The following is a 23,487-nucleotide window of genomic DNA, read 5'->3' as shown; positions in this document are numbered from 1 at the left end:
ATTCACAAAAGTGAACAAAAGTTCAATGCTCAAAAGTTAAAGAGATTTAAAAATGGAGACTATCAGTAGCCATGTTGGGGCACCATGGTTAATAATGGAACTGGATAGAATTTTGTGTACTTGCCTACACAATTCTTTCTATAACTATACCTGCTGTTCCTATCCTCTGATTTAATTTTCATGTGGGAAATAGTCATTTGCAGTGTATATTATGCTACAAATGTTGCCATCAAAATGTATAAAGCTCTATGCTAGTCTCTTGTCTTTAGTACTAAGATGGCTCTATTGATGAAAATATAAACATATTTTAGGTTCCCAGTTGCTTTGGGAATAAGGAATTGTGACTTAGTGAATATATGTCGCTTTTTCAAAAAGAAAAACAAGGTTTCCATCATTTTTTAAAATTCAGGAATAATAGTCTTTTTATATTCAGATTTTGAATGCTTGGTTTGTTTATTACTAATGTTGAATCACGCGCAGGAGAAAGTTAGACATTATTTTGTGACCAGCATTGTAAGTTGTCACATTCTGAACATATCATTTAAAGACTTGGAACTCATTTACATTTTGCATAAAATTCTGATAGGATTTATGGTTTAAACTTTTACTATGCTCTTTGTCTTGCATTTATTAATTTCCTTATCAGGCTTAAAACTTGGGGGAAACTAGTCTTTTGCATAATATCTTTTTAAAACCATAAAATTTTATACAAAATCCTCCTCAAAAACCTTGAAATCCCTATATCTGTCAGAGCTCTTTAATAAAAACCTGGGGTGAATGTGAATTGTTTTTTTGTTTTTGTTTCTGGCTTGTTTGCTTTTTTAAGACAGGGTCTCACTCTTGTTACCAAGGCTGAAGTGCAGTGCCACAACAGCAGCTCACTGCAGCCTCGACCTCCCAGGCTCAAATGATCCTCCTACTTCAGCCTCCTAAGTAGCCAGGACCACAGGTGCATGCCACTGTACCTGGCTAATTTTAAAATATTTTGTAGAGCTGGGTCTCACTATGTTGCCAGGGATGGTCTCGAACTCCTGGGCTCAAGTGATCCTTTTTCCTTCACTTCCCAAGGTCCTTGGATTACAGGTGTGAACCACTGCACCCAGCCTGTAAATGTGATTTGAGTTGTCAGAGTATGTCTTAAAAAATTGTTGGTTTAAGTCTGACATGGAGCAACATTGAGCTGGGGAAAGGAAATACATATAAAATCATGCCAGTGGCCAGGCGAGGTGGTTCAAGCCTATAATTCCAACACTTTGGGAGGCAGAGGTGAACAGATCATCTGAGGTCAGGAGTTTGAGACCAGCCTGGCCAACATGGTGAAACCCCGTCTCTACTGAAAATATAAAAATTAGCTGGGTATGGTGGCACACACCTGTAATTCCAGCTACTGGGAAGGTTGAGGCAGGAGAATTGCTCAAACCTGGGAGGCAGACGTTGCTGTGAGCCAACATCATGCCATTGCACTCTATCCTGGGTGACAGACTGAGACTCTGTATCAAAAAAAAAAAAAAAAAAAAGCCAGTGATTCTGGAAGATTCCAAAGGACAGTACTTTTCCCATACCGTGGGAGTAAGACGAGGCTTGAATTCTTAACTGCAAAAACAATGTCTGGCACAAAATTAATCACTCAATAAATATTGTTGAATGCTGAGATTTAAAGAAGAACATCACTAGAGCCCTCTCCTTTTTTCCCCTCTTTTCTCCATAAAGGTTGAAAAAAATGATGAGGACCAAAAGATTGAACAAGATGGTATCAAACCAGAAGATAAAGCTCATAAGGCCGCGACCAAAATTCAGGCTAGCTTCCGTGGACACATAACAAGGAAAAAGCTGAAAGGAGAGAAGAAGGATGATGCCCAAGCTGCTGAGGCTGATGCCAGTAAGAAGGATGAAGCCCCTGTTGCCGATGGGGTAGAGAAGAAGGGAGAAGGCCCCACTACTACCGAAGCAGCCCCAGCCACTGGCACCAAGCCTGATGAGACCGGCAAAGCAGGAGAAACTCCTTCTGAGGAGAAGAAGGGGGAGGGTGATGCTGCCACAGAGCAGGCAGCCCCTCAGGCTCCTGCATCCTCAGAGGAGAAGGCCGGCTCAGCTGAGACAGAAAGTGCCACTAAAGCTTCCACTGATAACTCACCGTCCTCCAAGGCCGAAGATGCCCCAGCCAAGGAGGAGCCTAAACAAGCCGATGTGCCTGCTGCTGTCACTGCTGCTGCTGCCACCACCCCTGCTGCAGAGGATGCTGCTGCCAAGGCAACAGCCCAGCCTCCAACGGAGACTGGGGAGAGCAGCCAAGCTGAAGAGAAGATAGGTGAGCAACCTCAAGGGTCAGACGCAGTGGGTGGATGGGGAGAGGAGTTGCTATTCAAAAAGCCGGGCCACCTGGGTAATCAAGGGAGAGGAAACAGTCTAGAAGCTGTTTTCCAGAAATCAAGAGAAGCTGGGCTTAATTTCCCAAAGTGGCAGGACTAAGAGCTAAGGTTACATTCCCAAATATCTCCAAGCCTGAGAGAGGACTCAGGCAGGTCTATGTAGCAGCGAGTACTAGAAAAATCTGGCAGTTATCTTAGTTGGATTGATATATACAGTCAAACTAGATAAAACTGCTTTAAAAAAGTATTCTGTGTGCTGATAGACTTAGTTTAATACGTAATTACTGACGATACATATATTTTATGGATGGGAATTAGCTAATGTGATTATTTGGCTCTAGAAAATGCCTGGTATAAATACAGCCAACCTCTTATTGATCCAGATTATCTAGTGTATGAATTGCTGGCAGCAAAAGTATAATCTCAGACCACCCTTCCCTATCTCACAATATGTTTCTGGGCATTCTCTCCACCATCAGTTGGTGAGCAGTGTGTGTATATGTGGGTATCCTCAGAGAATGTTAATTGTTAACATTAATTGGGGTCAAACATAATTAGGAAAATAAGTCTGTTGATGTTGCCAAAAACAAAAGAAAAACCCCCAATACAGAACATGCTGTGAAGTCAAACATAAATAATCATTTTATTATTGAAGACACAACTTTCTACAATATGCATAAATAATTGAGGGTTCCTATGATTACAAAAAGGTACTGGATTCTTTTCAGTTTGGAGCTGTAACTTGAAAGTTGGAGTGTTTTCACTATTACTGCTCAATTGTGCAGAATTGCAATGGAACATTCCCAGAACAAAATAAATGTAATAGAGCTTCATCCCTAGAGACTAGATCCCTCCCTCACCCCAATACAGCCACAATGGTAAAGGAGGCCAACAGTTTCCATGATCTTTCTCTAGTCTAATATGACCCAGCCTCAAGTATTCATAGATACTCAATGATCCTCAAAGATAAAGTTTCTTCTGTGTCTGTTTAAAAGATGGAGTTTACTCCTTTAGAAGCACCTGGGTTTAACCAATGATCCTCAAAGATAAAGTTCCTTTTGTGTCCATTTAAAAGATTTGATTTACTTCTCTACAAGCACCTTGGTTTAACCAATGATGTTTGTCATCCAAGGGTTCAAATATGGACTGAATCACTGGAGAAAACCTACTCCATGAGAGTGGTCTGAGAAATGGTTTGGCATCTGAGCATCAGATTGAGAAAGTAATGATTGGACATTTACCTTGATACATGTTTCTCCAAAATTAGATACCACAATACGGCAGGTGACTATTCTAGATATTTTAGGCCTACTTGTTTCATCTTATCCCTAAAATTCTGGGACTAAGATGCCAGATTACATTAATTAACATTGTTATTAGCATATTCCAGCTCTGGATAAATCACATGCTTCTTTTTACCTGTGAATCATTTTTAATCTTTATTCTAACCACACAACTATCCCAGGGGCCAGACACTGAGGTTTAGAAGATGATAATTTTTACCCAGAAAAGGTAAGGCATGTGTTAAAAAGTGGGATGTAGGTTTAATTTACTCAGCAAAGCAAAACTTAGCTACTTTTCTTTAGATTTAAGATTTGAGCCTGAGATATGATGTCTGGCAATCACTTTGCCTATAGACAACTTACCTAATGTGTCATTTTCCTAAATCTTAGAAATTAATCATGTGTTTACATACAGAACATATCTGACATAGCACAGACCATATTATTAAACTGGGATTTCTAAAGTTGTGAGAAACACAGAACTTATGTGATTTTAGGTATACACAAGTGATTTGGATTGATAGAAGGACTTCTTGAATCAGTAAAAAGTCTGATATATATTTTAAAATAAATTAAGTTTTATTATTTTTCAGGTTATGATAACTCCAAATGAATTAATGAAATATTTTATGTACTAAGTGGTCAACAAATATCAAATATTGGATATAAATTTATAAAATTTAAGTTATGATGTTCAACTTGAAGGTAATTACAAAGTGCAATTTACATTGTTTCTTAGAGTTGGATAGGTATTTTCCTTTTGGTTAGATTCTGAAATGCTGCCCGTCTTTTCTTTCTGGATTGAGGTATCTATTAGCCTTGGCTGCTCTATGTGACAAGCACAAATTACCCTGCTGTGATGAATCTCATGGGATCACAGAGGGTAGAGATGACAAGGAGATCTATCACATCATATCAGGTCCAAATTCCCAGGTGCCCTAAACGGCATTTCCTCTGTCTTCCACTGTATTTCATTTTAATCTGAGTTAAAGTGGCAGCATTTTCTGCTGGGCTGTACTATTTGGAAATGGGTGGCTATCATGGGTTGCTTTAGGATTCTATGGCTGCCTGGAGGGTCATAGAGAAACACTCTAAGAGGGTGCTATAGGGTTAAGGGGCCAAATATGTATAAAGAGAGAATCTGAGAAAATAATTTCTGTCAATGTCAGGCTTAAACATTTTAGATCAGATATTATTATTACTTTAATACCAATGGAAATATTTTGTGAATTATAAATGTTATTTATTTTCCTTCTTTTACTATTTACTGCCCACCTGTTTGTTATGGGTGGATGTCATTTGCATTTTGACCTTTGAAGTTGGTTGATTATTGTCATTGTTTTAAATTCTCCAAGTATGTCACCCTCTCCCTACTTTGCCACTCTGTCTGCCCAACTCTTTACGTGCCTGGGACCAAAACATTTCAGTGCACCTCTGATAATGGTTCCTTTAGAGGAAGAGGAGTGTTTAAAACATCTGTGGGACACTGCCCCATTCAGCTGTGAGTAGAGAACTTTCAAGCTCCCTTTAGTGATTATCCTTGGGATCTCCTGCTGAATAGTGTCACTGTGCTCATTGGTGCTCAGTGAAGGAATTCTGTTTTATGTCTACTCTTCTCCATGGTAGCCAGTTGATTTTCCCCAGTAGAGGACTCTGCTGTGGTCATATTCAGTGTCGTGGCACTACCAAGGTAGCGTATTCAGAAGGCTACCAATCAGTGATATTCATTGGGTGGCTGCCACAGGGTCCTTAAATGATGGTAGTTGCAAGTGTAGCTGCTCTGAGTGACTTTAGATGTTCTGTATGTTGATGTTGGCTGCATTTTATTTTTAAGGTCTCAGTACATCTTGCAAATTGTTGCCACCAGTAATGATCAAGAAAAGAGGAAGGAGTTTCCTTTTGCCATTTTCTGAATAGAAAAATTAACCTAGTGTCTCCCTACCTCTTTTAATCCTCTTTTTTAATCCTTCCTCCCTCCTTCTTACCCTTTCTCTCTCCTTTTTTTCGATTCTTCCTTTCTTTTTTCCTTCCCTTTATATTAACTCTCTCCTGTGCTAAGTATTGGGGTCACAAAGATAAATAAGATATAGTCCTTTGGATAAGTGTGGTTGCTCACGCCTGTAATCTCAGCACTTTGAGAGACTGAGGAAGGAGGACTTGAGTCCAGGAGTTTGAGACCAGCCTAAGCAACAGAAGGAGACTCCATCTCTACAAATGATTAAAAAATTAGTAGAGTGTGGTGATGTGTGCCTGTTGTCCCAGCTACTCTGGAGGTTGAGTCGGGAGAATCACCAGAGCCCAGGAGGTCAAGGCTGCAGGGAACCATCATTGTGTGACACTGCACTGCAGCCTGGGTGACAGAGTAAGATCCTGTCTCAGAAAAACCAAACCAAACCAAAACAAAAACAAGATATGGTCTTTTGACCTTAATGAATTCTTACTTGGTAGTGGGGGGTAGCATGAGACTCAGGGAATGACATTGAAAACACTCATATTTATAATCTCAATTAAATTCTGTAAATAGGTATGGGGTCCTTCTCTATGCCAATGCACTTTGGACAAAATATATATGAAGCAGTGCTTCAGGGGTCAAGATGCAGTCTGCTGCTTACTATAAAAATGTTTTATATAATGTGTGTCCTGATACTCAAATTATTAACAAAATCAATAGGTGCAAAATTTATAATTTCCAGAATAATTATGTGCAAAAAAATGAAATACGAAGCTCATATTTCTGGATTAAAAAAATTGTTTGTTTCCCAGAACAATATTTTCCCTAAGGCCCAAGGTAATCATCTATTTTTCAGCTTTCCAAAAGATAGGTCCACTTCTACTAACCTGTGTGTTAGATGTGAGATTTTCCAAGGATATTTACACCCATTTGGCAGGGTGACTCCTGAGTGGTTTTGATTTGACATGTGGTTTCAACCACTTCCTAAATTTATACACAGCTCACAAAGAATAAAAATTTTGGTTGCAGAAGTCCATAAATGCTATTTATAAAACATGGGCACCCTGTCAGATACTCAGTGGTATACCTCTTAAATACTGTTGATTATTAAGCTTTTATGGAGCACTTTTATGTGGCTAGAGTAATCATTTTTATTGGCTTTTCTTGACAACAGCCCAATGTCATTTGATAATATTTTTCTTTCTATTTTTATATTGCAAGAATAGAGACAAAGTAGATGGGTATTCCGCCCACAATACACTTAGTGACAAAACAAGGGTCTAACTGACAGAACTCTAAATCTTCACCTTAACTGTAGCCCTATAGTTCTTTCTCACTATTAAGGTGTTACGTTTCATCTCAGTTTCTGCACTTTCTTTTTATCTTAGCTGTTGTGATGATCTGATGCTATTAGAAATACCAACCAGGACATTACTAGGATATTCTCTATTCTACTTGCCCTGTAATACAATGCAGGGAAAAGAACTTTGAACTGAAATAAAGAGACCAGGGTTCTAGTCTCAAAATTTCTACCAACCAGATGTGAGATTTTAGAGATTTTAGGTGATTCTTTGCTTCTCTGGACCTCATTTATCTCATCCTTAGGAAAAGGGACTACTATAGTTGGTGTTTAAGGTTTTCTTTCAAAGGTTAAAATATAAAAGACTAATGATAGGTGGCACTTAATGAGCATTTATTGACTGCTGGGCCCTGTGCTGAGTGCTATGTGGGGACTGTTCCATTTAACCGTCATAACCACTCTGTGGTAGTAATGTAGTAGTGTAATTTTCCCTTCCCTTTTTACAAGGAGAAACCTTACCTTTAGAGTAACTATGGCACTTAATCATCGCTGACAGCTAGCAATGTTGAATCCTGACACTTATCCAAGTGCTATTCCGGAAGAAACAAAGAGAAGAGAAATGTCTAAGGACCCCAACGATGTGTTATAATATAAGAACATCTCTCTTCTTTGGATAATTGGATATTCCAGACCCTTTTCTGGGAATTATTAGGGATTGCATTTACAGATGGGTATCCAGTAACTATCATAATTCCTGATCATTATTCTCTCACAGCCCCATCACCCCAGAATTATTGGGGTTGTTAAACTAGTTCTGAGTCTTAGATTCGTATTTTAAACATGCTCCAAGTACTGTTTTATTAGACCTGAGAGAGCTATAAAGATCAGTTGAAAATGATTGTTCTTAACAGGTGTATTACTGACTCCATCAAATACATCAGTTATGCCAGGAGGATATGAAAATTAGAAATTGAAATTTTCATATCTCAATCAGATGAAAGTCATTATTGTAGGCGATTGCTACCCTAAGTTTAGCTTATCAGAACTAGTATCCTGTTAAATATTCCTGTTTAGTTTACCCCCCTTTGGCAAGTGCATTTCCAAATGATCTGGTATCTCTATAAATAAAATATTAAAGAACATAATAGAAGAGGCAAATTAGAGAGCAATCATTAACTTTTTTTTTTTTTTGAGTTGGAGTCTCACTCTGTTGCCCAGGCTGGAATCCAGTGGTGCAATCTTGGCTCACTGTAACCTCTGCCTCCTGGATTCTAGTGATTCTCCTGCCTCAGCCTCCTGAGTACCTAGGATTACAGGCAGCCACCACCATGCCCAGCTAATTTTTGTATTTTTAGTAGAGACGGGGTTTTGCTATGTTGACCAGGCTGTTCTCCAACTCCTGACCTCAGTCTTGGCCTCACTGGGATTACAGGTGTGAGCCATCATGCCTGGCCCTTTCATTAACTCTTTAGTTAAAAAAAGTAAGGAGACAAAAGACAAGATGAAGGAATGTGTTGCAGAGTCAAAGGACTCATATTATTGAGGCCATTCATTCATTCTTTCATAGCTTATATTAAATAATTACCATTATCTCATAAAATAAACTAAAAACAGAAAGGCATATTCCTTCCCCAGTTTTAAAGTTGTGAAACTATATTTGGAACTGAAAATTAAATAATATTTCTCAAAATGTAGACTATTTTTCAGATATTGACACACATTCATAAAATATTTTTCTTTTTTCTCTACATACACGTGCACACACACACACACACACACACACAAGTTTGCAATGGTAGACTAAGGAGGCATCTTTGAAGTGTGGGCATATTGCTTCTTAGCTAATCATCCTCACATTTGTGTAGTCCGTTATTTTCTTAACTATTAGATAATGGGTTTAATGGATGGGCCTGATAGTAGGGAAGTTTAGATACAGGGGCAAATCATCTAGGAAGAGTCAATCCTCAGAAAGTTTATTATTAGACTAGACCTCTCAGAAGAGGATCCTAACCCCATCTTATGCTTGAGATTGAATATAAAGAGTTGAAAAATGACGTTTTCTGATATGACTGGACTTCTGATTCATAATCCTCCTAACCCTGACTCAGGATGAAAAACTATAGCTATAATAGCTAAGGTGGCTATAGCCTATAGACAGCCATAATTTGCTATCGATAGCCTCATTTCCATCTTACACTTAATTCATTATCAGCATATTTTTAACTGCCTTTATTTCATATAAAGTAATTAAACAACTTCAAGAGTTAATAAAGCCTTGGATGCTTATGTAGAGCAATGGATACATCTGATAGACATCTGATGAGCATTTTAAAAGTTTGTCAGTAGACTGTCATTAAAACATAAAATATTATATGGATAAGCTAACACAAATCTCTTCAAATTGTGTTTTTCTAACTCTACATTCACAATAGTTGGATCTTTGACCACTAGTGAAATTGGCTAACAGGCATGAGTCTTTGAATTGGGCTATCAAATGTCCCAAGAAAAGGATATACAAGTTAGATGTGATTACTCAGCAATTCTCAAACATTTTTCATCTCCAAATCACAAATCAGAGGATTGTGAGAATTAAAATATTTTGGTTTGATCATCTCACACCATTCTACTTGGAAGGGAAACTGTAGTTCTTCTTTTTTTTTTATTGTACTTTAGGTTCTGGAGTACATGTGCAGATCATGCAGGGTTGGTGCATAGGTACTTACATGGCAAGGTGGTTTGCTGCCTCCATCCCCCTGTCACCTATATCTGGCATTTCTTGCCATGTTATCCCTCCCCAACCTCCCCATCTCCTGCTGTCCCTCCCCTAACCCCACTGAACAGACCCCAGTATGTGATGCTCCCCTCCCTGTGTCCAAGCATTCTTATTGTTCAACACCTGCCTATGAGTGAGAATCAAACACATGCGGTGTTTGATTCTCTGTTCTTGTGTCAGTTTGCTGAGAATAATGGTTTCCAGATTCATCCATGTCCCTACAAAGGACACAAACGCATAGTTTTTTATGGCTGCATACTATTCCATGGTGTATATGTGCCACATTTTCCTTGTCCAGTTCTTAAGACATCTTCAGGGGACTATTCCAAATAATCCAAAAAGAGGGAATCCTTCCCAAATAGTTTTATGAGACCAACATCATCCTGATACCAAAACCCGGCAGAGACTCAACAAGAAAAGAAAACTTCAAGCCAATATTCATGATGAACATAGATGCAAAAATCTTCAATAAAATACTGGCAAGCAGATTGCAATAGCACATCAAAAAGCTTATCCACCATGATCAAGTAGGATTCATCCCAGGGATGCAAGGCTGGTTCAACATATGCAAGTCTATAAATGTAATTCACCACATAAACAGAACCAAAGACAAAAACCACATGATTATCTCAATTGATGCAGAGAAGGCCTTTGACAAAATTCAACAGCCCTTTACGCTAAAGACCCTCAATAAACTAGGTATTGATGGAACGTATCTCAAAACAATAAAAGCTATTTATGACAAACCAACAGCCAATATCATACTGAATGGGAAAAAACTGGAAGCATTCCCTTTGCAATCTGGCACTAGACAAGGATGCCCTCTCTCACCACTCCTATTCAATATGGTACTGGAAGTTCTAGCCAGCACAATCAGGCAAGAAAAAGAAATAAAGTGTATTCAAATAGGAAAGGAGGAAGTCAAATTGTCTCTATTTGCAGATGACATGATAGTATATCTAGAAGACCCCATCGTCTCAGCCCAAAATCCCCTGAAGCTGAAAGCAACTTCAGCAAAGTCTCAGGGTACAAAACCAATGTGCAAAAATCACAAGCATTCCTATATACCAATAACAGACTTAAAGAGAGCCAAATCAAGAACAAACTGCCATTCGCAATTGCTACAAAGAGAATAAAATACCTAGGAATACAACTAACAAAGAATGTAAAGGACCTCCTCAAGGAGAACTACAAACCACTGCTCAATGAAGTAAGAGAGGACACAAACAGATGGAGAAATATTCCATGTTCATGGTTAGGAAGAATCAATATCGTGAAAATGGCCATACTGCCCAAAGTAATCTACAGATTCAACACTATCCCTATCAAGCTACCAATGACCTTCTTCACGGAACTGGAAAAAAACACCTTAAACTTCATATGGAACCAAAAGAGAGCCCACATAGCCAAGTCAATTCTAAGTAAAAAGAACACAGCAGGAGACATCACACTACCAGACTTAAAACTATACTACAAGGCCACAGTAATCAAAACAGCATGGTATTGGTACCAAAGCAGAGATGTAGACCAATGGAACAGAACAGAGGCCTCGGAGGCAACACAACATATCTGCAACCATCTGATCTTTGACAAACCTGACAAAAACAAGCGATGGGGAAAGGATTCCCTGTTTAATAAATGGTGTTGGGAAAACTGGCTAGGCATGTGCAGAAAGCAGAAACTGGACCCCTTCCTGACTTCTTACACTAAAATTAATTCCAGATGGATTAAAGACTTAAACATAAGACCTAACACCATAAACACCCTGGAAGAAAATCTAGGCAAAACCATTCAGGACATAGGCATAGGCAAGGACTTCCTGACCAAAAACACCAAAAGCATTGGCAACAAAAGTCAAAATAGACAAATGGGACTTAATCATACTCCACAGCTTCTGCATGGCAAAAGAAACAGTCATTAGAGTGAATCATCAACCAACAGAATGGGAAAAAAATTTTGCAGTTTACCCATCTGACAAACAGCTGATATCCAGAATTTACAAAGAGCTAAAACAGATTTACAAGAAAAAAACAAACAAGCCCATTCAAAAGTGGGCAAAGGATATGAACAGACACTTTACAAAAGAAGACATACATGAGGCCAACAAACATAGGAAAAAATGCTCATCATCACTGGTCATTAGAGAAATGCAAATCAAAACCACATTGAGATACCATCTCACACTAGTTAGAATGGCGATCATTAAAAATTCTGGAGACAACAGATGCTGGAGAGGATTTGGAGAAATAGAAACACTTATACACTGTTGGTGGAAGTGTAAATTAGTTCAACCATTGTGGAAGACAGTGCGGCAATTCCTCAAGGACCTAGAAATAGAAATTCCATTTGACCCAGCAATCCCATTACTGGGTATACATCCAAAGGATTATAAATCATTCTACTATAAGGACACATGCACACGAATGTTCACTGCAGCACAGCTTACAATAGCAAAGACCTGGAACCAACTCAAATGCCCATTGATGATAGACTGGACAGGGAAAATGTGGCACATATACACCATGGAATATTATGCAGTCATCAAAACTGATGAGTTTGTGTCCTTTGTAGGGACATGGATGAACCTGGAGACCATCATTCTCAGCAAACTGACACAAGAGCAAAAAATCAAACACCACATGTTCTCACTCATAGGTGGGTGTTGAACAATGAGAACACATGGACACAGGGAGGGGAGCGCTACACACTGGGGTCTGTTGAGGGGAAGTAGGGGAGGGACAGCAGGGGGTGGGGAGTTGGGGAGAGATAGCATGGGGAGAAATGCCAGATATAGGTGAAGGGGAGGAAGGCAGCAATTCACACTGCCATGTGTGTACCTATGTAACAATCTTGCATGTTCTTCACATGTACCACAAAACCTAAAATACAATTAAAATTTTTTTTATTTTTAAGAAATAAATTATTTATTATTAATTATATTAACTTAATAATTATTAAAAGTGAAAAGAGTAAGAAAAAAAAAGATATCTTCAGGGGAAGAAACTATTCCAGAAGGCTTTTTGCCTTTCTTTGTAAATCACACTCAATGTAAATGTTCTTTTGTGGTGGCACATATACAGTGAAATAAGTTTTAGAAGTTTTTTTTTCTGTTTTGTTTTGTTTTTTCCAGTATAAGTTATTAGAATCTTTTGAAATTTGGAATAGAAACCAGAAGCCACTTACCTTAAATAGTCCCTTCTTACTGGTGCATGATGAATGTGTGTGTCTCTCAGATAAAGTGAAGATGAACATTTCTACAACCTTGAAAAAAATATTCTCTTTTCTGGTGTATGACAAAGTGAAGAATATAATTTAGAAATGTTTAAGCACTGTATCCATGCCTGAAGTAAACCCTTCTGCCAATTTCCAGACACATACGTAAACACACACACACACACACACACACACACTCGATATGTAGGGAAAGGGCTACCCAAGAGTTTAGGCTGTAAGGAAAATCTGGAAGAATGGTAAGTTCCACATTTTCTTCACCCTTCAGGTCAAGAAGAAGTAAAGAATGGCTCCAGGAATACCCCTTGTCTCTCTGAGGGTGTGTGTGAAGAGTAACGGTCCTTTCTCAGCTGGTCACATAACCAGGACATGTTTGTGAATCTACAATGGGTTGGGGAGAGCTAGGAGTTGGGGCTAAAGCTACATAAGATGAAATTTATAGTTCCTAAAAATTAAAACCCTGGTTTGGCTAATTAGGGGAATATTATCCAGAAGAGTTCTCGGTGTAGAGGTTGCTTCAGTTGAATCTTAAAGGATTAAATATATCCAATGAAAGGGGATATCATTTATTTAAAAACTTGAGAAACCACCTTTCCTACAAATTAACACACACATACAAATAAATTGATTCAGGTTATAATTCTGCTGCAACTATTTAACCTTCAGTGGAAAAAGTAGCTCCATATCTGTGTTGTTTATTATTGAATTTCCTGAATCTATGACAATAATTTGAGTATATAATATTATGCAGCAGAGAAAATCCTAACCTGACCTAGGAGAATGAATACAGAAGCTCACTGGAAAGCTTGGTTGTCACTCAGGCCCATAAGTCATCCCTGAGGTTGCCAGAACTCAAACCATTTAGGTCTTCATAGACCAGCGTAAGCGTATTGCATTATACTCAGAAACATATTGAGAACTAGAGGAGGTCAAGACTGCTCTCTACTGAAAGCAGGTGATTAATTTCACTCCAGCCACATGAATGACCTGTGGGTGGCCCTTGCCAGTGTGTGACAGGAACACCCAGGGAAGAAATGATCTGCCAGGTTCCTTGGCTTCTTTTCCTCATATGACACAATTAAGCAATCTTTGCAAGGTGTGTAAGAGTCTACAGAACCTGCTTTTGCCCCACTATAAAGTGAATTGTTAATGTGTTTCCAAACCAACAGTTTTGGGACACTGACCAGTAAACAAGCTTTCCCACTCCTTAGTGTAGACGTAATTTGTGTACGGGCTGTGAGCTATTCAGACTACAGACCATAAGGGACATTGCAGTGGGAGGGTGAATGGATTCTTTCCCACACAAAAACTGCAACTTAACCCTCATGTATTTGGTAAAAAGACAGAAAAGTGCCCCACTTTGTGTAATTCTATTTGTTTAAAGGGATAAGAAAGTGCAGAGTTCAGTAATGTGGTTTCAGCATTCTCCCCGTTCGTATAATCAAATCCTTGTAGAAGGAAAACCAGGATGGAAAATTTTTTATTTCCTCCTATCGCCTCCTTTTGTACTGGTGGTTTAATTATAATAGATTCATAGGAGAACCTGGCCTTTATTGGAAGACACAAGTTAGTTTTCTTTTTCTTGCCACAGAGGTGTAAACCATTCATTATGATTTTATCAGTTATTTGCAGAAAACTGATAAGGCATGCTGGTAAACTGGCCTTTCAAAAAATAAAAGAAGACTCTAAAAGCCTTTATTTGTAGTTTTTGCCAATTTTTATGATATAAACTCTCCCATCCTAGCTGATTTCAGACTACCAATGTGTTATTTCCAAATAAGCAGCTGGGAAGAGGTGCTAATATCTTGCTCTCAGCAGCCAATGTTAGTCAGCTCCAGCATACCCCAAATCATTGTATTTTTAGCAATTTACTTAATTTTATTTTGATAATTCTAAAATACTAGGAATAGTAATTATCAACTTCCAAATAATGTATCTGTATAGAAGCATATAAATATCCATTTGTAAAACCTCATAGTTATGTGCATGTATATGTGATGGCATATATATGTACATGGAATGAGAAGTATTTTCAACATTTGCAGTCTTGCCTGTTGAGCATTGTACACTTGCTAAAGTTAAGGAAGAAAAGTAAAGTTTAGAATTGATATTCTTGTATTGAGTTAGAAAAACAATTGCTGCTATAGGAATGCACACATTGTATTCAAAATTTGATCTGAGCTGTATCTACCTTTTTAATGCATTGACAGGCTTTTTTTTTTAAAGAAAAGTCCATAATTTCTTACATTTGTGAAGTTATAATAAAATGGATACTTAAGAAATTTAAACATGAGTTAAAAGTAATTATCAGATGTAAAATTCTCAAATCTTGGAACCCAAAATATTAAATTTTAGAATTTTCCTAAAACCTCTTTCTCATGATTAACATAGTTTGAAAATTATTATGTTCTTTCATGAGAAAAGAGGGAAAATTTAAAAATAGACATGTTGATGAAGGCAATAGTTCTTCTCAGCTGGTTTTTCAGAGATGAATTGAGAGTTCAGATTGATTTGCAACCATTTAACATTTGATGCAGAGGAAGAGTTGACTATTTCCTTCCCTCATACCAATTTTTAGTGAGAAGGATGCTTTTAGTGCTAGGAGGAACACTGTGGAAGAATGTCTTCACAGAGGTGGAATCAGATGAGTGAGTAATTGTTGAAGGCAGACATTTTCAAAATTGTTAGCCTAGGCACTATTTACTCAAATGAGTTGAAAATATATCCACAAAACCCCAAAGCAAAGCTGCTTTGGTTGAGAATGATAGGGGGAAGTGGAGATGACTGAAGATGCCCAGAAATCCTTTTTTTCTGCATCTCTCCCTACCCTCGAAGTGGATCATTTCTGAGCCCTGAAGTATAGTTTGAAAAATGCAAATTTGAGAAATTTCTCAGCTACTTATTGTCTACATGTGGACAGCAACAAAATAGTCAATGCCAGTCAATCTCATTTCTTGTAAGCTGGTCTTCTCAATGAGTATGCATAACTGCACTGGTATTGATGATATAGTAGATTGTGTGTATTGCTTATAAGGTCAACAGAAAATTGATTCATATTATGGTCCTATTCCTTAGTCACAGATAGGACTGGTCTGAGTAACCTCTAAATATGGTTTTAGGTAACTAGGCCCTGTTCCACTTAATATTAGTTCCTTTGGTATTAAAACCATGCAAAATTTATTTTCCAAACGATATTTTACATATAATAATCCCAAAGAAAAATTATTCTCTAAAGCCCTCAATATGTGAACTTTGAGTTGTGTTGCTGGAGCCTGGAGTTCCATTGAGCAGCACTTCAGCAGCAGTTTCTGGGAACTGGGGTTGTTTTGCAGAGGCCAGGTTAACAAGGGGTAGGGTACTGTCTCACAATCCCCTATACCTCTACCAAACTGTTTTCTGATCTTGGTTAAACTTTGATTTGACATTTTAACTAATAATAATTGAAATTTACTGTTTTAAACTTAAGGCCAAATTCAAAATATCTTGAACCTTGGCAAGATTAAAACTCAACATAATTCAAAACTCATCTTTTCAGGTAGGCATTTACTCTCTACTTAGCTGGAATTGTTTATTTTACAAACAGATACTGCTCAAATTCTAAAATTTAACTTGTAGTGCAAATCACAAACAAATATGATTTGAATGACTCACCCAGGGTTACTAAACAAATTATTTATTTGTTTGTTTGTTTGTTTTTGAGATGAAGTCTTGATCTATCACCCAGGCTGGAGTGTAGTGGCATAATCCTGGCTCACTGCAGCATCCACTTCCCAATTTCAACCAATTCTCCTGCCTCAGCCTCCCGAGTAGCTGGGATTATAGGCATGTGCCACCAAGCCCAGCTAAATTTTTGGATTTTTAGTAGAGACAGGGTTTCACCATGTTGGTTTCACCAGGTCTCAAACTCCTGACCTCAAGTGATCCACCCACCTCGGCCTCCCAAAGTGTTGGGAGTATAGGCACAAGCCACTGCACCTGGCCCCAAATTATTAAAATTATTATATCCATGGGTACTGTCTGTTTAACTTAAAAAAACAAGCTAATAATGCTTGTTTTATTAGCTTTCCTGTAATATTTTTTAGTTCTACTCCAATGTGCAACATAATTGTATAAATAATGCATTCCTTCTGATGGGATACTACTTAAAAATTTCTATCTATACAATTTGAAATGTGAACAAAAATAACATTTCTAGAAGGTTAAAGCCCAAAATCAGTCTCAAAAATTAAAAAAAAAAAATCTGTCACCTTTCTTTCTTCCACTCCTTAGCCCTAGTGGACAATAGCTGTTTGTGCCTATGTTGAAGCAAATGCCCCAAAGGGAAACATGTGTAGGCAATGGGGCCAGTTCTTTATTTGACTCCACAAACTGACATCCTAAATGCCTCTTTAGTGATTAACGTCACAAGGAGACACAACTCAGCCAAGTAAAAGGGATAGGTCCCATAATGCCATGCTCATTTTATTAGGGTTTGAGGGGGCTTTGACTCCTTATAAATTCAAGTAGACTATTCTAAAAAACACTCATACAAAGCTATGAATTTATACTTGTTCATATCAATGCCCTACATGAAACCTCCCAATGCTTGCCTACTTTCTGCAACCTGAATACAATCTAACTTATTTCCACAGTCTATGAGGCCTCGTGTGATCTCACGTCTTAGCTTTCTGATAACATGTCCTTCTACTCTGCCCTTCTTCTCTATTCTCTAGCCCTAATAACTCTCTTAAGGTCTCTTGAGTGCATACAGCTTGCTCCTGTCCCAGGGCCTTTGCACTTGCTTTCTCCCTTGAACTTCCCATGGTCATCTCTTAGCCCTTGCCTCTTAGCACTCAGGTCTCCATTTGAATGTCTTTTACTCCTATTTGGTCAGAATGGCACCACTCCTACCAATGCCATCAATTATATCACATTATCTATATTTATTTTCTCTGTAGCATTGTTGGTACCTAAAATGACTGTATTTATCTATGTTGTTTCAGTTTCTCTTCCTCTCAGTAGACTTTTCTTTTCTTGAAGGGTGCACAGTAGCCCCAGTGCTCAGAATAGAGCACAGCACATAGAAGGCTCTCAATAGACATCCACTGACTGGCCAATAATATGGATTTCACCTATGGAGAGGTTTCTTTTCATAAACAGCTTGAAAGGAAAAGAACCATTTAAGTTTTCAAATTGGAAACCCCACAAGAAAAGCGGAGACTTTTTCAGGCAAGTGTCCATTTTTATTGCCTGCAGCCCAGTTCTTTGGAATTTTATACATCAGCAACTTCTTTTCCATGACCTATTTCTAAGTATCTCCCAGGCTCCCAGACACTCTGAGTCTGAATGAGGATATTTGATTCAGAGGGAAAATTGGTCAGAATGTGAAAAAGGAAGGTGGGCCCTTAGGAGGAACGAGGTGGGGTTGTGGATAGAGATTCTTCACTTCCTATAGAGAAAAGGGAGAGTAGAAGGGAAGAATAATGGGGTAGAAAGTGGAGGAAAAATATAGGGGGAGAAAAAGCAGAAGGGGACCAGAAATTGATCAGGGGAGGCAGAAGGAATAAGCAAGGGCAAAGTGGAGAAAGAAGAGAGGGTAGAAAAGAGAAAGCAGGGTAATAGGTGAAAAAGTGAGAAGCAGGACTGGAGGGGCACTGAAGACTGAGCTGGGTACCAAGAGATGGAGGTGGTTTTCCAGTAGCTCTGCTTCTGACAAGCTCTCTGGCCATGGCCAAGGCCAATTTACCTTCCTTGCTGGTAAAAGAAGATGGTTTTAAAGGATCTTCCAGCACTAGTGCTCTCTGTTCTCAGCTTCACAAACAGCAGGAGCTAAAGGGTTCCTTAGCAAATGGATTTTCTGTCTTTGAGCAGATCTAAGTAGCAGATGGGGCACAGCTCCCCTAGGAGAGACCCCCTTACACCCCCTGCCCATGATTGTCTGAGCCCTTCTGCAGCATCAGTCCCCAGCCAGCGCTGCCTCAACAAACCAAGAGACATTGCCTCTGCTTGCTTCCAGACAGGAAAAGAAAAGGATTGAGTTTCATTATCTCACAATTTTAAATGTAGGCCTATTTTGATACTAAGTTTCCGATTACAAGGCATGTTTCAGAAACATTTTTCACTTTGAACACCTCATAGAGAAACAATCTTGGAACTGGACAGTCCTAGGTTCAACGCCAGGGTCCTCCCTGCATGGTTTTAATGATTTGTATAATCTTCAGTGTCTTCGTCTATAAGATGGAGATTAAAATGTTTCCCTCAAGCAGTTGTGGGTGCGTATTTAATGAAGTAACATATTTATTTAAAGAACCAGGTACAGAGTAGGTCCTCAATTGATATCATTTTGCCTTAGTTTTCTTCTGATAATCTGAAATAATCACTCTTCATCCTCATACTCTCCTCTCCCCATATGAAGACCCTCTGGGCAAATCTTTGTATCGAAGATGGTAAAAGTGTGGATAATCTCTCATCTTCCTCTAGGTGAAATAGTGGAGGGAATTATTTCATCCAGCAAATAAAGAAAACAATGGTTTCTTGGTGACCCAAAGTAAAGTATTTCAAAGTATTATTTTGTATTCAAAATAATACAAAAGACAAATGTATTATTCAATGGATACTGCAAAAATAGACAGAATTGCAACAACCCGTTAATTTAGCCATGTCTCTTCCTTGGAGGCCTGCAGCACAGGAGAAATATCAGAGAGGTCTTGGAAACGGACCTGTCTATGTTTGAATCAAAGGCTCAGTCCCTAACCAGCTCTTGCCATTAACTCAACACAGGCTTTGTCATTGTGAAATAAAATATCCTCATTGCTGAACTTGGTGGTTGTCGGTATGAAGTAGATCATGTGTAAAAACGGTCTATTTTGGTATTTTATTGAACACATAGTAAGTGCCTAGTAGAGAGTCGCCATTGTTCCTGTTCCTTTCAGCTGAAGCTTTTGGGAACCTTTTTTTTCCTTTGGTACTACAACTGATTTTATGATGGAAATTAAATGTGCAAATAGGACATGATTTATGGCGAGCAAGAGAGACACATAATGATTTGCAATCTCTTCTGGGAGTCAGAGACTATTCTATTTGGCCTACCTTGTAGCTCAGCAACATTACTAAGTCCTTACATTATCAGTAATGATTGAGCCTGGAAGTCAGCCAAGGCCACCAGGTAGTGATGTTACGATTAATTTGGGCATCACGTAATTGGTCCCTCAGAAACTGCAATCTAGGGATTCAATAGAAAAGGTTGGGATACCTTAAGGGAAATAGCTAACACACTCTTTCCAGGTAGATACCAGCTATAACTTGTCACATCTTGGATTTTCAATCCTACAGTTTTAGACCTAAAAGGAAACTTAAAAATTGCCTACGCCTGGAAACTGGTTAGGGTTTAGAACAGTCCTTTAATCTCCTAAGATCATCTGCAACATGTTATATATACTGTGTGTGCATATGGATGATATCCTTGGCAAAATGACCTTGTCTTTCATCAGATACTCTACTGGGACCACTGCACGAAAATATTATGATCCACTGTGCTTGAACAATCTCCAGGAGAAGTTGTGCCTGCCTATTTTTTAAGGAACAATGAAGCATGTTCTGGGTCGGGTTGCATGATCTGTCCATGGTCCCAAAATGAGTTAGCATCAGAATAGAGGAGATAAACCCAGATGTCGCAAGGGCTGTATTCTCCTGTCATTCAATTAATTTGCGCTTATTAATATGTTTAATTTCCATACTACACAGGCATTGTGAGGGATGTAGATTATAAAAGTGTCATCTGTTGTCACGGATGTTACAGTCTGGATGGGAAGAAAAGTAAGACTCTTAAAACAGAAACAAAAAAGACTCAGGACAGTATAGAACAAGGTAAGTTTGTGACTGCTTGCAAACTGCAGTCTATAGTTGTGGCAAAGGAATTCAGAGATCAGCATAGCGGGTAAGGTCTAAGAAAAGAAATGAGCATTATGGTGAAGCATTGGTGAGGATACTGGGCTTAATAGTTTGTGTTAGTGAGGAGAAGGTAGGGCATGTTGGACCATGAAGTGGTCAGAAGTTTTCAGTCTTGGTCCAACAGCAAATAGAGGGTGGTTAAAGTTTTTACTTCACCACATTAGTTTTGCTCCCAGAATGACTCTGATGTCTCTATGAAGTGTACACAAAGCACAATCCACACTTATGAATTCAGTTCAAAGACTATTAATACTTTGGGCTTATTTGTTAAAGAGACTTAACAATCTACTTCTAGACTGAGTTTCTGGTCATATCTGAAAGACCAAAAAATAAAAATTGATTGAGGATTAACTTCAAAATAGGACCCAATCACAATAGTTGTTCCTGTTGCACTGCTATGCAGTTTGTCTGGGGTCATTTCTTCCCTGAGAGTGACGTGCCTGCCTTCCATGCAGCCGCCACAGCTGGGAACAGAATTACACTGGTGCCCTCTGCTGGGATGAGATGGGAAGTTCAGCAAGAAACAATAGTGTCCTGGTCTTTTCAGCATAGAGACCAACGTGGCAATTCTGGGCCCACAGCAGCCTCTAGGCTGGATTCATTTAGTGCTCTCTCTAGGCCTCCCAGTCAGGTGTCTTCCTGGTATTATGCCTGAATTTATTAACCAAAAGGAGTAATTGGATTTTTATTGTACAAAGATTGTCAGCTAAATTTTAAAAGTAGTCCAAGGAAATGCCCTTTTCTCTGACAGTTTGAGAGCTAAGCCCTGTTTTCAACACACAGGGTGCCTATATTCATCATGGGATTCATCGTGGGTGGTGGCTTGGCCGTCTTGCTACAGAACAATACGTATTAAGAGCCACGGGGAGACTCTGAGACCATTTAAAAAATCCTGTTCAATTATTATTTATTATTACTTTAATGATGAGGAAAGCACATTGATATTCATTGCTGATTTTCTTGGCTCAAATAAACAGCATTAATGCTATGGTGTTAAATTCGATTTAGAGTGTCTACTCTGGTGTTCCTTTGGTACCCTGCTCAGCTGATTTTTCTGCTAGAGGTGAAAAAACATTCAGTTGTAATTAAGAAAGGGGTGGGGGGAGTGCTGAGAAGGAAACCGAAAGAGAGAATAGTTGTGAATTCTCTTGTGTGACAATTGGTAGTGAACTTCTAAAACAAAATGATGGGGGCTGGGAGGGGCAGGGGAGAGGATGGATTGAAATGATTCTTTCCACCTCCCCACTTTTATTTTATTTTGTTTAGGATCAATAATATGGACATGGAGGTCTGCCTCTGGTTTCCATAACAACCTGGCTTATTGAAAGACTGTAGGCTCCACGAATCCCCAATTATCAGCCTTCCAGGGCTTATTAATGGAGCTGAGCATCCCAGTGAGGCAGGCAGCTCATTGTTGGCACGTGCCTGGTGGGCTGGCAGAGGGTGGAGGAGATGGGAAGAGGAGATGTGTGGTGAGACAGCAGCCATTTGTCCCCCTGTCACTTGCAGGGGGAGGGGGACAATCATTCAGGAGGCTGTGAGAGCGTCTCTTGAAGCCCTGAGTGGCTGCTGCTACTGTTACAGGCAACCCAGAAATCAAAGCAAAGCTTCTTTTTCCGGCTCCACCCCAAAGCCATCTATCTGGAATAAATCCATATGAATATATTACAGGTTCTGTATGTTTATTGAGCTTCTATAATTAATTGAGGCTTCCTCACAAAGACAATGGTGACTCTGTATTTCTAATATTAACTCAAGCCTTAATTAAAATGTGAAGCCAACTTAATGCATATTTGATAGCTTTGAATTACTCAGTCTTCGGTCTGGCTTCACTTATTAGGCCCTCGCCGTAGAATAATTACAATAGCAACAATAATACCAATGATGATAAAAATACAGATAACATTTACTTACCTTGTGCCAGGCTTTCTGCTAAAAGCTCCATATGGAGTTTCTTGTTTAAGCTTTACAATGATCCTATGATGAGGGAGTATCATTGCCCTTTTTTACAAATAAGGAAACAGAAGCAAGAGAACCTAAAAGACTTATCTAGGCCACAGAGCTAGTGAGTATAAGTATATCAGAGTCTCATTTCTGCTCCCTTTGTGTAATTTTTTATTATTCAACATGGGTATCCTCAAGATAGAAAAGGAACAGCACATTTACAGTAAATGTTGTGCTATCCAATGTAACTGGGGAATGAAACATTCTGGTTTATAAAATGTTTTCATTAACAATTGCTATCTGTGTCATTATTGAATTTCCGATTTGGAAAGATTTGGGATATGATAAGACATATACAACATTAGAAATATAGTAATCATAGTCATAAAATGCTTTGGGATCATTATACAAATGTGAATTTTTATTGTAGGCCAAAGTGTTAGTTGATAAAGACTTGTGTTTGATAAAATATCAGATGAACTGTTTTTATAGCATGGAAATATCAGTGCCTTAACACTTTTGAGTATTACGGATTTCAAAGTGCTTTACATAAACTACCACAAAAGTTTAATGTGATCAAAAAAGAAAAATTTTAGGATCTTTCAGAGTTTAAGAATATTAGTGCTTGGAAAATCTTAAATGCATTAAATACTCTGGAACCTTAGGCTATGCTTTTTAAAACTGGAACCTTATACTAAGTGGAAAAT

General features: G+C 38.5%; 1 protein-coding gene across 1 annotated transcript in view; it reads left to right on the top strand.

The window, feature by feature from the left end:
- Positions 1 to 23,487, top strand: part of GAP43 (growth associated protein 43) — a 103,228-nt gene that overhangs the window by 52,176 nt on the left and 27,565 nt on the right. The window contains exon 2 of the mRNA XM_003734915.5: positions 1,711 to 2,308. Coding sequence (XP_003734963.1) covers positions 1,711 to 2,308 — 598 coding nt within the window. The remainder of the gene's footprint in view (positions 1 to 1,710; positions 2,309 to 23,487) is intronic.

Source organism: Callithrix jacchus, chromosome 15 (genome assembly GCF_049354715.1).
Source record: "Callithrix jacchus isolate 240 chromosome 15, calJac240_pri, whole genome shotgun sequence".
NCBI classification, from domain to species: domain Eukaryota; kingdom Metazoa; phylum Chordata; class Mammalia; order Primates; family Cebidae; genus Callithrix; species Callithrix jacchus.
This window is presented reverse-complemented; position numbering and strand designations above follow the sequence as displayed.